We start from the raw sequence: 16,599 nt of genomic DNA on the forward strand, positions 1-16,599 counted from the left end.
ATAATATTAACATGTTTACCTAATGCTGCCATAGCTTCCTGGTGCTTTACCATGTGAATTGGTAAGAAAGTCACTGCTCTGATGTGACTATACCTGTGACCTTTAACCAAACCACACCTCCACATATTACACAGATTTCTCATCTCTCATCATCCAGGTTAAACTGATCAGGACACGCCATAGCCTTCCAAGGTCCTGCCATTTTGTTCTCAAAACTGAAATTTTCCCAGACACAGTCTGAATGTAGTAGAGAGTAAATCAGATTCCCTTGGCGACCACATCCTGGGGATGCAGGGTAAAAAGGGAGAAAGTGCTACTGAACATCGATTGATGGTCAATCCTTAGGCAGAATGGAAATAAAGTTTATTATATGTGTGAAAGCAACCAGAGACTAATCTGAAATAGGTTTCCGGGGTTCCAGCCTTAAATCAGCATTAAAACCACTTTGTAGTTGACAGTTTGATTACATTGACTCCCACTGGGTAAACTGAATTGTGGCAAAATGACATTTCAAGCCTTCAGTCTGATGTTGAGGGGATGGTTGGAACCAGTTTTCACAGGCTCTGGCTGATTTATAGTGGGTACTAAATTCACTAAGTTCTCAAAGAAGACAGTTGTCAAAATCATTGACTCCCCTGAAGAATTATGACTCCATGACCTCCCTCTCTTCGCCACAGATGAGATGGTTAATTGATATTCTTTCTGCCTTTCCTTTATAGAATCACTTCCTACTCGGCCACCTACTTTTCCTCCAACCATTCCACCAGCAAAAGAAGGTAAAAGAATTATACAATCATGATGTGATTTTAGGTTTTGGATTTCTGTTGGTATTGTTTGCTTGTTCATTTAAAAACCAAGGTATTAATGGAAGATAGTTTCTCCTTAATACAAATGCTTATCAAACCCTTATGGGGTACAACTTTGCAATGAGTAGTAAATAAGGCATAGAGATCTAATATGCAGTGTAATGAATAGAGGCAGCAATAATTTACTATAATTATGTGATGCGATAGAGATACTAAATGTCACTATATCAACAATATTACAATCTATAAATGTATCAAATTAATATGTTGTACACTTTAACTTTATGCAGTGTATATGTCAAATGTATTCAACAAAAATTCATCTAATAGTAGACTCTGTACACACAGAATAAATTTTCTAACAGAATTTCTTCATATTTATTTCATCAAAAATAGAGTAGTACATGTTTACCAAGGAAGAGTAGTTACATAATTTATGAGTGAGAATGTAGTTTATAATTCTGTAGACAAGGGTAACAGTGTTCCAGCTTACCTCCAAATGTTTCTCCCATTTGTTTCTTTCTATCTTCATCACAAGAGTTTCTCATCACCTCTTACTTGAGCCATTAAGGTAACTTTCTAAAAACTTTTCAAGCACAGTAGTGATCATTAATTTATTTATTCCATTAATGAACATTTATTAACCCTACTATTCATTCTCAAAGCTTTATGCCAGGTACTTGGAATACAATAACAATCTATGATTACTGCTCTCTGCTTATTTTCAGTATTGCAAGAGAGATAGGTGTTTGCCTAGGTAATTACCAGCCAAGGAAACGAGTTAAAAAGTGGAGATTAGGGCTTCCCTGGTGGCGCAGTGGTTGAGAGTCCTCCTGCCGATGCAGGGGACATGGGTTCGTGCCCCGGTCTGGGAAGATCTCACATGCCGTGGAGCGGCTGGGCCCGTGAGCCATGGCCACTAAGCCTGCGCATCCAGAGCCTGTGCTCCGCAACGGGAGAGGCCACAACAGTGAGAGGCCCGCGTACAGCAAAAAAAAAAAAAAAAAAAAAAAAAAAAAAGATGTGGAGATTATACTATGGTAGCCCAGAAATGAGAACAGTTAACGCTGCTGCAGGTTAATTACCTGTAAAGGAGGAGGAGGAATTTGATTTACATTTTGAAGAATGAGTTTTACAAGTAAATAATGGAGAGACAAGCACTTGAAGTCATGGAGTGATTTAAGCATGTAATGTGTTTGGGGAACCATAAGCACTTCAGTGTGACCCATAGAGAAAGGTGAAGATAGAGTTATGCAGTGGTTTGTGTGCCTGAATAAGGAGGCTGGGCTTTATCCTATAGGACATGGTATGCCATGAGGAGTTTTATGAAGGGAGGGTGACCTGCAGAAATCTATGTTTAAGAAAGATAACCTTGGTGAAATGGGGAGGAGGGATTAGGGCAGGAGAGGATAAAGCTAGAACACATAGTTGGAAGGTTGTTTTGGAAGACTTCTTCCATTTACCATGCATTTTAAAGTACCTATTACATACCAGAGATACAATGAAAAATAAGTTGTTCCCACCTCTCAGAGTGTTAGCAGACATATGGTCCATGCCAAAAGTTCCTTAATATTTGGTCCTGTCCAAAACAATTTGGCATGGACCAAATATGCTCATAACTTTTTGGATAGGATCAAATTTCAAGAACCTGTTGGTGTAGACCGAATGTCTTATCAACGTTTTGGACAGGACCAAATGTCCTGCAAGGGACAGGAGCATAATCAGAAGGATCTGATGCTGGAGAGTTTAAGGATCAAGGAAACAAAGAGGTAATGAGAAACTGTACAAAAATAAAGCTCAACATCCTTCCTAGCATACCAGGCAAAGTCTTCAATGATCAACCTATGTTGTGGTATCATGTCCCAGACTATATCAGTTAACAGCACAATTGTATACCTCTGGGTTCTGCATACATGCCTTATGCTATCCTGCATCTTTTAATGCTATTTGTTCTACCTGGAATGCCAGACTCTTTCTTCCTCCATCTTCATAGCTAGCTTTTTCTAGTCTAACTATTTATGATGATTTTCACTATTGGAACTGGAAACAGAATCCTAATTGATGAATTTATCAGACATTTCTGATACAGATATTACAGGACTCTCTGAAGTCAGAATAGTTTTATTTATAGCAGAACATGAGTATCATGCAGTCAACATTCATGAGTGCTCATGGGAGACATGTGATTTGGAAGGGTCTATGAGGGTGAGGATTGACAATGTAGGAACATTTTTCCTGTAGTTTGCACCATGATGGTTTTAGAGAGTGGGGCTTCTGCAACTTGAATGCATTATTCATCTTAGTTTCTATTTGTCCTGGCTGTATTTAATTTAAAAGCTTGTAAATTTTTATTATTCAAGTGGTATTGAGTATTTATTAAACAAACATTAAGAAACAGAAAAGAGAATGAGGTTGCTGGTGGGGGTTGAGGAAAGAGAAACCGAGGGAGAGAGTATAAGCCAGAGAGGGGAGAGGGAGAGAACAGGGGAGAGAAAGAGAAAGAGAGAGAGAGGGAGAGAGAGAGAGAGAAGTGCTGCAGGCTTCATATTTGAGAGGAGGGGAAAAAAAAAACCCTCAGTGGCAGTTTTGTGTTACTGTGTCTGGCTTAAAGAAGAAAATTCTGGACATCCGGGTTGAAAAAAATCAAAGCTCAGTGGGGACTACTACTATCAAGAGAATTCTATGATCTGAGAATGGGTTGGATCAGTACAGGTGGTTTGAGAAGACACTGATGAGGACCATGGAAACGTGGGAGAAGACGTGTGCCTTCTCTGCTTCCTTTGAACAGATCTCTAGGCACCACAGGGACATATAAGGAGGGTGAAGTTCCTGGAGTGGACTATATTTTCATCACTGTTGAAGATTTTATGGAATTGGAGAAAAGTGGTACTCTCCTACAAAGTGGGACTTATGAAGACAGACCTTCAAGATGGCGGAGGAAGAAGATGTGGAGATCAACTTCCTCCCCACAAATACATCAGAAATACATCTACATGTGGAACAACTCCTACAGAACACATACTGACTGCTGGCAGAAGGCCTCAGATTTCCCAAAAGGGAACAGATGCCCTCAGGAGACCTACACACAGAGGCGGGGCCAAATCTAAAGCTGAACCACGGGAGCTGCGCAAACAAAGAAGAGAAAGGGAAATCTCTCCCAGCAGCCTCAGAAACAATGGATTAAATCTCCACGATGAACTTGATGTACCCTGTGTCCCTGGAATACCTGAATAGACAATGAATCATCCCAAAATTGAGGCAGTGAACTATGGGAGCAACTGTAGACTTGGGGTTTGCTTTCTGTATCTAATTTGTTTCTGTTTTTCTGTTTAACTTAGTTTAGTATTTAGAGTTTATTATCACTGGTAGATTTTTTAATTGATTTGGTAACTCTCTTCCTTTTTTTTTTTAATATAATAAGTATATATATTTTTCCCTTTTCCCTTTTTGTGAGTGTGTATGTGTATGCTTCTTTCTGTGATTTTGCCTGTATAGCATTGATTTTACCATTTGTCCTAGGGTTCTGTCTGTCTGTTTCTTTTGTTTTTTAGTATACTTTTAGCACTTGTTATCATTGGTGGATTTGTTTTTTGGTTTGGTTGCTCACTTCTTTCTTTATTACTTTTTGATTTTTATTTAAATAACTTTATTTTATTTTATTGTTTTTTCTCCCTTTTCTTCTGAGCTGTGTGGCTGACAGGGTCTTGGTCCTCTGGCCAGGTGTCAGGCCTGTGCCTCTGAGGTGGGAGACCTGAGTGCAGGACATTGGTCCACCAGAGACCTCCTAACTCCACATAATATCAAATGGAGAAAGCTCTCCCAGAGATCTCCATCTCAACACTAAGACCCACCTCCTCTCAATGAACAGCAAGCTACAATTCTGGACACCCTATACAAACAGCTAGCAAAACAGGAACACAACCCCATCCATTAGCAGAGAGGCTGTCTAAAGTCATAATAAGGCCACAGACATGCCAAAACACACCACTGGATGTGAACCTGCCCAACAGAAAGACAAGATCCAGCCTCATACACCAGAACACAGGCACTAGTCCCTTCCACCAGGAAGCCTACACAACCCACTGAACCAAACTTAGCCACTGGAGACAGACACCAAAAACAATGGGAACTATGAACCTACAGCCTACAAAAAGGAGATCCCAAACACAGTCAGTTAAGCAAAATGAGAAGACAGAGAAATACATAGCAGGTGAAGGAGCAAGGTAAAAACCCACCAGACCTAATAAATGAAGGGGAAATAGGCAGTCTACCTGAAAAAGAATTCAGAACAATGATAGTAAAGATGATCCAAAATCTTGGAAATAGAATAGAGAAAATACAAGAAACGTTTAGCAAGGACCTACAAGAACTAAAGAGCAAACAAACAATGATGAAAAACACAATAAATGAAATTAAAAATTCTCTAGAAGGGATCAATAACAGAATAACTGAGGCAGAAGAACGGATAAGTGACCTGGAAGATAAAATAGTGGAAATAACTACTGCAGAGCAAAATAAAGAAAAAAGAATGAAAAGAACTGAGGACAATCTCAGACACCTCTGGGACAACATTAAACTCACCAGCATTCGAATTATAGGGGTCCAGAAGAAGAAGAGAAACAGAAAGGGACTGAGAAAATATTTGAAGAGACTATAGTTCAAAACTTCCCTAATATGAGAATGGAAATAGTTAATCAAGTCCAGGAAGCACAGAGAGTCCCAAACAAGATAAATCCAAGAAGAAACATGCCAAGACACATATTAATCGAACTATCAAAAATTAAATACAAAGAAAAAATATTAAAAGCAACAAGGGAAAAACAGCAAGTAACATACAAGGGAATCCCCATAAGTTTAATGGCTAATATTTCAGCAGAAACGCTGCAAGACAGAGGGAGTGGCAGGACATATTTAAGGTGATGAAAGGGAAAAACCTAAAGCCAAGATTACTCTACCCAGCAAGGATCTCATTCAGATTTGACAGAGAAATTAAAACCTTTACAGACAAGCAAAAGCTAAGATAATTCAGCACCACCAAACCAGCTTTACTACAAATGCTAAAGGAACTTCTCTAGGCAGGAAACACAAGAGAAGGAAAAGACTTAGCAAAAAAACCCCAAAACACTTAAGAAAATGGTAATAGGAACATATATATCGATAGTTACCATAAACATAAATGTATTAAATGCTCCAACCAAAAGACATAGACTGGCTGAATGGTTACAAAAACAAGACCTGTATATCTGTCTACAAGAGACCCACTTCTGACCTAGGGACACATACAGACTGAAAGTGAGGGGATGGAAAATGATATTCCATGCAAATGGGAATCAAAGGAAAGCTAGAGTGGCAATTCTCATATCCAACAAAATAGACTTAAAAAAAAAGACTATTACAAGAGAAAAAGAAGGACAATACATAATGATCAAGGGATCAATCCAAGATGAAGATAAAACAATAGTAAGTATTTATGCACCCAACACAGGAGCACCTCAATACATAAGGCAAATGCTAACAGCTGTTAAAGGGGAAATTGACAGTAACACAATAATAGTAGGGGACTTAAACACCACACTTTCACCAATGGACAGATCATCCAAAATGAAAAAAAATAAGGAAACAGAAGCATTAAATGATACATAAAACAAGATGGACTTAACTGATATTTATAGAATATTCCATTCTCACATTCCATCCCAAAATAACAGAATACACTTTCTTCTCAAGTGCTGATGGAACATTCTCCATGATAGGTCATATCTTGGGTCACAAATCAAGCCTTGGTAAATTTAAGAAAATTGAAATCATATCAAGTATCTTTTCCGACCACACTGCTGTGAGAGTAGATATCAATTACAGGAAAATAATCTGTTAAAAATACAAACAAATGGAGGCTAAACAATACATTACTGAATAAGCAAGAGATCACTGAAGAAATCAAAGAGGAAATCAAAAAATACCTAGAAATAAATGACAATGAAATCACAACATCCCAAAACCTATGGGATCAGCAAAACAGTTCTGAGGTAAGTTTACAGCAATACAATCCTACCTCAAGAAAAAAGAAACATCTCAAATAAACAACCTAACCTTACACCTAAAGCAATTAGAGAAAGAAGAACAAAAAAACCCCAAAGTTAGCAGAAGGAAAGAAATCATAAAGATCAGATCAGAAATAAATGAAAAAGAAATGAAGGAAACAATAGCAAAGATCAATAAAACTAAAAGCTGGTTTTTTGAGAAGATAAACAAAATTGATATGCCATTAGCCAGACTCATCAAGAAAAAAAGAGAGAAGACTCAAATCAACAGAATTAAAAATGAAAAAGGAGAAGTAACAACTGACACTGCAGAAGTGCAAAGGATCATGAGAGATTACTACAAACAACTCTATGCCAATAAAATGGACAACCTGGAAGAAATGGAAAATTCTTACAAAAACACAACCTTCTGAGACTGAACCAGGAAGAAATAGCAAATATAAACAGACCAGTCACAAGCACTGAAATTGAAACTGTGATTAAAAATCTTCCAACAAACAAAAGCCCAAGGCCAGATGGCTTCACAGGTGAATTCTATCAAACTTTTAGAGAAGAGCTAACACCAATCCTTCCCAAAATCTTCCAAAATATAACAGAGGGAGGAACACTCCCAAACTCATTCTACGAGGCCATCATCACCCTGATGCCAAAACCAGACAAAGTTGTCACAAAGAAAGAAAACTACAGGCCAATATCACTGATGTAAATAGCTGCAAAAATCCTCAACAACATACTAGCAAACAGAATCCAACAACACATACACCATGATCAAGTGGGGTGTATCCCAGGAATGCAGGAATTCTTCAATATAAGGAAATCAATCAATGTGATAAACCATATTAACAAATTAAAGGAGAGAAACCATATGATCATCTCAGTAGATGCAGAAAAAGCTTTTGACAAAATTCAACACCCATTTAGGATAAAAACTCTCCAGAAAGTAGGCATAGAGGGAACTTACCTCAACATAATAAAGGCCATATATGACAAACCCACAGCCAACATTATCCTCAGTGGTGAAAAACTGAAACCATTTCCTCTAAGATCAGGAACAAGACAAGGTTGTCCACTCTCACCACTATTATTCAATATACTTTTGGAAGTTTTAGTCACAGCAATCAGAGAAGAAAAAGAAATAAAAAGAATCCAAATCAGAAAAGAAGAAGTAAAGCTGTCACTGTTTGCAGATGACATGATGCTATACATAGAGAATTCTAAAGATGCTACCAGAAAACTATCAGAGCTAATCAATGAATTTGGTAAAGTAGCAAGATAAAAAAGTAATGCACAGAAATCTCTTGCATTCCTATACACTAATGATGAAAAATCTGAAAGAGAAATTAAGGAAACACTCCCATTTACCACTGCAACAAAAAGAATAAAACACCTAGGAATAAACCTACCTAAGGAGACAAAAACCTGTATGTAGAAAACTATAAGACACTGAAGAAAGAAATTAAAGATGGTACAGATGGATAGAGAAATATACCATGTTTTTGGATTGGAAGAATCAATATTGTAAAAATGACTCTACTACCCAAAGCAATCTACAGATTTCATTCAATACCTATCAAACTACCAGTGGCATTTTTCACAGAACTAGAACAAAAAATTTCACAATTTGTATGGAAACACAAAAGACCCCAAATAGCCAAAGCAATCCTGAGAAAGAAAAACAGAGCTGGAGGAATCAGGCTCCCAGACTTCAGACTCTACTAAAAGCTACAGTAATCAAGACAGTATGGTATTGGCCAAAAATAGAAATATAGATCAATGGAACAGGATAGAAAGGCCAGAGATAAACCCATGCACATACAGTCACCTTATTTTTGCTAAAGGAGGCAAGAATATACAATGGAGAAAAGGCAGCTTCTTCAGTAATTGGTGCTGGGAAAACTGGACAGCTCCATGTAAAAGAATGAAGCTAGAATATTCCCTAACACCATACACAAAAATAAACTCAAAATGGATTAAAGACCTAAATGTAAGGCCAGACACTATCAAACTCTTAGAGGAAAACATAGGTAGAGCACTCTATGACATAAATCACAGCAAGAACCTTTTGACCCACCTCTTAGCGAAATGGAAATAAAAACAAAATTAAACAAATGGGAACTAATGAAACTTAAAAGCTTTTGCACAGCAAAGGAAACTTAAACAAGACGAAAAGACAACCCTCAGAATGGGAGAAAATATTTGCAAAGGAAGCAACTGGCAAAGGATTGATCTCCAAAATTTACAAGCAGCTCATGCAGCTCAATATCAGAAAAACAAACAACCCAATGAAAAAATGGGCAGAAGACCTAAATAGACATTTCTCCAAAGAAGATATACAGATTGCCAACAAACACATGAAAGGATGCTCAACATCACTAATCATTAGAGAAATGCAAATCAAAACTACAATGAGGTATCACCTCACACTGGTCAGAATGGCCATCGTTAAAAAACCTACAAACAATAAATGTTGGAGAGGGTGTGGAGAAAAGGGAACCCTCTTGCACTGTTGGTGGGAATGTAAATTGATACAGCCACTATGGAGAACAGTATGGAGATTCCTTAAAAAACTAAAAATAGAACTACCATACAACCCAGCAATCTCACTACTGGGCATATATCCTGAGAAAACCATATTTCAAAAAGAGTCATGTACCACAATGTTCTTTGCAGCTCTATTTACAATAGCCAGGACATGGAAACAACCTAAGTGTCCATCAACAGATGAATGGATAAAGAAGATGTGGCACATATATACAGTGGAATATTTCTCAGCCTTAAGAAGAAACGAAATTGAGTTGTTTTTAGTGAGGTGGATGGACCTAGAGTCTGTCATACAGAGTGAAGTAAGTCAGAAAGTGAAAAATAAATACTGTATGCTAATACATATATATGGAATCTAAAAAAAGAAAAATGGTTTTGAAGAACTGAGGCCCGAGACAGGAATAAAGATGCAGAAGTAGAGAATGGACTTGAGGACATGGTTAGGGGGAAGGGTAAGCTGGTATGAAGTGAGAGAGTGGCACGGAGTTATATATACTACCAAATGTAAAATAGATAGCTAGTGGGAAGCAGCCGCAAAGCACAGGGAGATCAGCTCGGTGCTTTGTGACCACCTAGAGGGGTGGGATAGGGAGGGTGGGAGGGAGACTCAAGAGGGAGGTGATATGGGGATATATGTATATGGATAGCTGATTCACTTTGTTATAAAGCAGAAACTAACACACCATTGTAAAGCAATTATACTCCAATAAAGATGTTAAAAAAAAAAAGAAACATTAAAGAGTACAAAGAAGAAAATTCAAAACACAATTTCATATCCCAGGGGTAATTCCTTCCTGTATTTTGATGTATTTTCTTTTTTGGTGTTGTTGTATTAAGTAAGTTTTTCAATTTTAGTATATTTTCAAATAGATTTTGCTCTCATTTCGAAGGTAAAACCTAATCTAGGTTTTGTCTTTCCTTGAAAACAGAACCCCAGGTTTTCTTTTGTAAGCTTATAATTATCAGATCTTTTGGTCCCCTTCACCTTTAAATTCAATCCATAAATATGTAAAATTTTATACATCGTGGAACTCACGAGAACAACCTCACCATATCCTTATTGCCCCTGGAGTACTAACTCAGAGATGATTTATTTTACATCGTAAATAGCTTTAAGGGAATATAGTTCCACTTAATAAAAGTCAAGTAAATTATTTTTTCTAAAGAAAGGTGAAAGGTACATTAGCTCACAGAATATTTGTGTGCAAATGGCCTAAGATAAAAAGATTTAGATTATTAAAGACTAAATTGTTTGTTTCATCATAAAACAGAGTTAACCACTGTGGTCTACACTAATGAAGGGGAAGAGAGTCATAGATAATCTGAAACAGCACGTGATACAAGACTATTAAAAAATGCTTTCAGTGGAATAGGTTTTTGTTAATGTGTTTTTTGCCTGTTTTTTTAACATTGATATCAGTATTACCTACTGATAAAAGTTTCCCTGAGCTAGCATAATGCGCATTTCTTGATGTGCATCACTGGGTGTCAGAAGGGCACAGACAGGATTTTTGAGCAAGGCTGGAATTAAAGTTTGCTTATGGCTTCAGTCCAAATGCATATCAAGTTTTAGATTAATCTGCTTTCATTGTGTGGTATGCCTTCCTCCTGGAAGCTGAATCTCTCTCAACATTGTTAATTCAATAAGCAGAGGGCAGGGTGCACAGAGTGGTAGCTTGGATTTCCTTCTAATCAGTAGGCACTAGAGTGTTTGCTGATGCTTCTGTCTCTAAATCACTTTAGTTCTACATTTTTCATTCTTCCAATTTCTGTTCTTTGGGGCTGAGATTGGTAAATTTTTTTCTCTTTAATTCCACACATTTGATTGAAGCTTCTTTGTCATGACTAGGAAACTTGGGTGTAGGAGAGCCTTGGTGGTCATGAGCAAGAGGTGGGAGTAAGATGTATATCTTTCCTTCGGGCTGTAGCTACCAGAGGGAAACCATTATCTGCTTTGTTGGTGTCATAACTACTGTGTTTTCCCCTTTTCCCTGATTCAAAATTCATTCTTGGTCTCCAGTATGTAAAGCTGCCAAAGCCGACCTGGTGTTTATGGTGGATGGATCCTGGAGTATTGGTGATGAAAATTTCAATAAGATCATTAACTTCCTGTATAGCACTGTTGGAGCTCTGGACAAGATAGGTGCAGATGGAACTCAAGTAAGGCTGATAGATCAATCATTAATTCATTCTATGCATGAAAACATTATTCCAAGCTGTTATTATGGCTACTTGTCAGGGAATATGGATAAAGAACTGTCCTGATTGGATCCAACCCTAAATGAGAGTATAGACAGGTCTGAGTTTAGAAGCAGCTTACTGGTGTGTGACAGAGCTTGAGAAGATGCTAATCCTTAAAAGCACTTGAGTTCAGCAAACTAAGACAGGTTAGAATGGCCATGTCAGCAGATGTGTCTTCTATATACTAGGATAGAGTCTCTCTCTAAAGGAACATCCAATATTTTCTTTGCCCTCAAGGATGTTAAAATCTTGAAAGAGAGAGGTCATCGTCACAAATTACTACAGAACGAGTAGAACATAGAAAACTAATTTATTCATTCAACAAATATTTATTGAGAACTTATTTTGGTTAGGTACAGTACTGTCATAATTGGTATGACAGACATGTCCCTAATTTCATGTTGCTCGTATTCTTAAAGGTAGGAAGAGGAGGAGGATGAGGGACAGATACAAATTGGCAAACAAATACATTCACAAGGTAGGGATGCGAGCTTTCCAACTGAGATTTAAATTTACCAAAGTTTATTTTAAATTGCGTGATCCACAAAGTCTTCTTTGAGGAGGTGGCTTCTGAACTGAGATGTGAATGATGCTGAGAAGATTTGAAAGTAGAATTTCCAGAGAGGGAAAGTAGTAAGTGCAGAGGGCCTAAGTCGAGAATGAGTTTTGAGGCTTCAGGTGCTAAAACTTGGGGCTGGAATATAGTGGATGAGCATGTGGGGGGCTGGGGAGAGAAGAAGAGGTGGAAGAAGTAGACAGAGCTAGATCACCTTGAGTCTTATGACCCACTGAAGAAGTTGGGTATCGTCCTAAATACAATGGGAAGCCACTGGGAAGTTTTAAGGAGAGAAGATCTGATATGCTTTTTAGAAAAGATCATTCTGACTGCTTCATGGAGTGTGAGTACTAATAAAGGTGAGAGTGGAAGTGGAGAGACCACCTGGGATGCTGCTCTCATGGTCCAACACAGAGATGATGGAGGCCTGGGCTAGAGTGGTAGCAATGAGATGCACTAAAGTGAACAGATTGAAAATATGTTTTGGAAGAATGGCTGAGAAAACTTGGATGTAAGGGGAACCAGAAGAGAAGAACAGATAAAATGCTCAGGCATTTCAGGGAGGGAGAAATTTGTTTTGAATAGAGGTTTCCTAAAGATGATGACATTTGCAATAGACCTTGATAAGCTGGTAGAAATTGAAGGCTCACAAAGTCAAAAAGAAGCCCTTTCATAATTCTGAAAAACAAACAAAAAATATAATAAATTTAAAATGTCCCCAAAGTTGGACAGGAATAGAAGCAAATTGTTGGAAATGAAGCCAGGATGGTTTATACTGCAGTGATTCAGAACACAGATTTTAAAGTAGAATTACCTGGCTTAAGCTGTTGGTTCTGCCAGTGGCTACTCTAGTGATTTTGGGTACATTTCTTGGCTTTCTGTCCCTCAGTTTCCTGATCTGTAAAATGGTAGAATAGTAGTAATTATTTCATAGGTTTGTTTCATAAAGAAATCCTTGTAAAGAGTCCAACTTCAATTCTTTCTCTGAACTTTGTCAAGATAGAAGATCTAGGCTGCCATTTTCCCATCTGTCAAATGAGATGGCAAAAGGTCTTCATGCTTTAGGGAGAGATTTTAAAAATAAACTACTTCCTGAAAAGTACTTTGTTAAGACATCGTCAAAGTGGTATGTAACTTGTATGGTTTAAACCAAGGAAATTGTGGACTGGGTTAAAAAAGAAATAAAACTGTAGTTGTAGGACTTCCTGGTGGTGCAGTGGTTAAGCATCTGCCTGCCAATGCAGGGGACATGGGTTTGAGCCCTGGTCTGGGAAGATCCCACGTACCACAGAGCAACTAAGCCCATGTGCCACAACTACTGAGCCTGCGCTCTAGAGCCCTCGAGCCACAACAGCTGAAGCCCGTGTGCCTAGAGCCCGTGCTCCACAACAAGAGAAGCCACTGCAGTGAGAAGCCCCCACACCATAACAAAGAGTAGCCCCCGCTCACCGCAACTAGAGAAAGCCCGTATGCAGCAACAAAGACCCAAAACAGCCAAAAATAAAAAAATATAAATGAATGAATTAATTTTTTAAAAAACTGTAGGTGTACTCCTGCTGTAGTGTGTGCTCTCTGGCAGAGAGGAAGTCTACAATATGCATAAAAATGAACACACCTTCTCCCTCTAGGTTGCAATGGTTCAGTTCACTGATGACCCCAGGACAGAATTTAAGCTTAACTCTTACAAAACCAAAGAGACTGTTCTTGATGCAATCAAACATATCTCGTACAAAGGAGGAAATACAAAAACAGGTAAGACCACAAGAAGCCCAGCTAAGACCCGAAATAATTATTACTAATTAATGAAATGACTTCTTTTTGAAGCATAGTAATATAGATTTTTTTAAGAAAAGATTTTTCATTGACTTTAAGAACTTCGTTCCCACTCTTCCATCTCTAGCAAGGGAGGGAATGAAATTTAATTGTTGCCTTCCTTTGTTTCAGGAAAAGCAATTACGCATGTCCGAGATACCTTGTTTACTGCAGAGTCAGGGACCAGAAGAGGCATCCCGAAGGTCATCGTGGTTATAACTGATGGAAGATCACAAGATGATGTGAGCAAAATCTCCAGGGAGATGCAATCAGATGGTAAGTTTTACATAGGTAAGCAATAGTGGCTGCCAATAATACCGTTAGCCTTGTTTTCTGAATACACATTTATAGGCTACATCAGCATGACTTAAATGTTTCTAAATCTTTCTTAATATTAACTGGACAATGTGATTTTAAAAAGTTTCCAGGTTACAAATCTATGATGTTGCTGTATTTTCTCCAGTACATTTGTTACATACAGGATGGCCTATATAAGAAACTCCATCAATTAAGTGTACTACAGGACTTCCCTGGTGAACCAGTGGTTAAGATTCCATGCTTCCACTGCAGGGGGCACGGGTTTGATCCCTGTCATGCTGTGTGGTCAAAAAGAAAAAAAAGGAAAAGAAAAGAAAATTAAGTGCAATACTATGAAAAGGACCAGGGGAGGGAAACCAATCACAGAAACTCCTCAGCCTCAGCCTTCTCATTTGTAAAATGGAGAACACAGAATGTGAAGATTGCATTCTATAAAATCTGTATAAGCAAAGACTAGCTTAATATGTATTTGCCAAGCATTGAACTGTGACCCACCTCAGGCTCCTAAGCCTGTAATATCTCAGTTTCTACTTCTGAAAATGAAACAAAACAAAACAAAACAAAAAAACAAAACTGTTTTTTTTTGTTTCAATTGCACTTTTTCCCATAAATACTAAAATCATTATTAAAAATATGCAAAATAAAGATGTTACTCAAATGGTAACTATTTTGTCTCAAACACTGACTCTCTTAAGCTTCTTTAAAGTGGAAACTTTCTTTAGGGGATGATGGGTTAATTATCATAGAGTGAATTATGTGCATGCAGAATTCTGATGAACTATAAAGAATGAATTATCCACCCCCACTGGCCCTCCTAAATAAACATGTTTTAAACATTTGGACGTGTCTTATATTGCATTATTTATTTTTGCTGCAATTTAAAGTCATCAGAAATCTGTTCCCCTTTTACCACAGGCTACAGCATTTTTGCAGTCGGCGTGGCTGATGCAGATTACTCAGAGTTGGTTAGCATTGGCAGTAAGCCCAGCGCCCGGCATGTCTTCTTTGTGGATGACTTTGACGCCTTTAAGAAAATTGAAGATGAGTTGATTACTTTTGTCTGTGAAACCGCGTCAGCAAGTTAGTCCTTTGGAATTTGCACTTACATTGCTTAAAGGCTGAGATATTTATACCAGTTAAATAATGAGTGCCATCCTGATCCGAAGAAAGAAAATTGACTTGGAGAGCTATTTGTTATGCAGACATTAAGTTTTGTGGTTTTGAGCGTATGGGGAGTAAACCTCACCTCTCCCTGGTTCAGGGTTTTAGGTTGATAAAAACTTTCCCTAAAAAGACGAGGGTCTGTATTTAAAAGCAACTCTCTTAAACAGCTATAGCAGATAGTTTTCAAAAATGTGTTAAGTCTGCTCATCAGGGTAACACATTAGAAGTGGGACTTCTTCCAAGACATGCTATCAAGTGACCACCATCGATTTTAATGGACCCAGGAGAGGAGAAGGAAGTTGGGACCCTTTGGTTTTAAAAGAAGAAGTGAGAGTGTTTCAATCTTTAGGAATCCACAGAAAGCTGTAGCCACATGTGGTTTGGATTCCCTCCACAACTGACTTCCGTAAAGATTATGTTAGCTTCCTGTTCTCAGGACAAGGAAAGAATATGTTTGGAAAATATCTAAATTAGGGTTTTATCTTGTTTGTTTTGTCTTCCAGCCTGCCCACTGGTGCATAAGGATGACATTGATCTTGCAGGTATGCAGTTTCAAAATTTTTCCAAATACAAATATACTAAATAACTCCCATTTTGGGTCCAGATTTTTTTATCCTTAATAGACTAATTTTGAAATTTAAAATCCTAAAGTGCCTATTTATTCTTTTTCTCTATCTCTGTTTTTTTTCTTTTTCTTTCTTTCTTTCTTTTTTTTTTTTTAAGGATTTAAGATGATGGAAATGTTTGGTTTGGTTGAAAAGGAATTTTCATCGGTGGAAGGGGTTTCTATGGAGCCTGGTACCTTCAATGTGTATCCTTGTTATCAACTTCATAAAGATGCCCTGGTTTCCCAGCCAACCAAGTATGTTTCCATTGCAAGATACTAAAGTCAATTATTGTTTACTATATCTCAATGTGGAAATGATATCAACTAGAAACATGCTGTAATAATTCCAAGCAGGATTTTCCATGATGGATAGAGCAGATGATGTTTAGATTTCTTTAAAAACATTAGACCTACACATAATGCTGGTTGAACTTTCATATTTGTTCATCTTAGAAAAATATAAAGATAGTTAGTACTTACATAGCACTACCACAGACCAGACATTGTTCTAAA

At 37.7% G+C, this 16,599-nt stretch overlaps 1 protein-coding gene across 3 annotated transcripts in view; it reads left to right on the plus strand.

Annotated features, from left to right (window-relative positions):
* COL14A1 (collagen type XIV alpha 1 chain) overlaps positions 1-16,599 on the plus strand; it is a 238,638-nt gene that overhangs the window by 129,554 nt on the left and 92,485 nt on the right. For all 3 annotated transcript variants that reach the window (XM_060115534.1, XM_060115535.1, XM_060115536.1), the window contains exons 25-31: positions 720-776; positions 11,409-11,548; positions 13,814-13,937; positions 14,130-14,273; positions 15,231-15,395; positions 15,983-16,021; positions 16,203-16,341. In XM_060115534.1, the coding sequence (XP_059971517.1) occupies positions 720-776; positions 11,409-11,548; positions 13,814-13,937; positions 14,130-14,273; positions 15,231-15,395; positions 15,983-16,021; positions 16,203-16,341 (808 nt within the window). The remainder of the gene's footprint in view (positions 1-719; positions 777-11,408; positions 11,549-13,813; positions 13,938-14,129; positions 14,274-15,230; positions 15,396-15,982; positions 16,022-16,202; positions 16,342-16,599) is intronic.

This window comes from Mesoplodon densirostris, chromosome 13 (genome assembly GCF_025265405.1).
Source record: "Mesoplodon densirostris isolate mMesDen1 chromosome 13, mMesDen1 primary haplotype, whole genome shotgun sequence".
Classification (NCBI taxonomy): domain Eukaryota; kingdom Metazoa; phylum Chordata; class Mammalia; order Artiodactyla; family Ziphiidae; genus Mesoplodon; species Mesoplodon densirostris.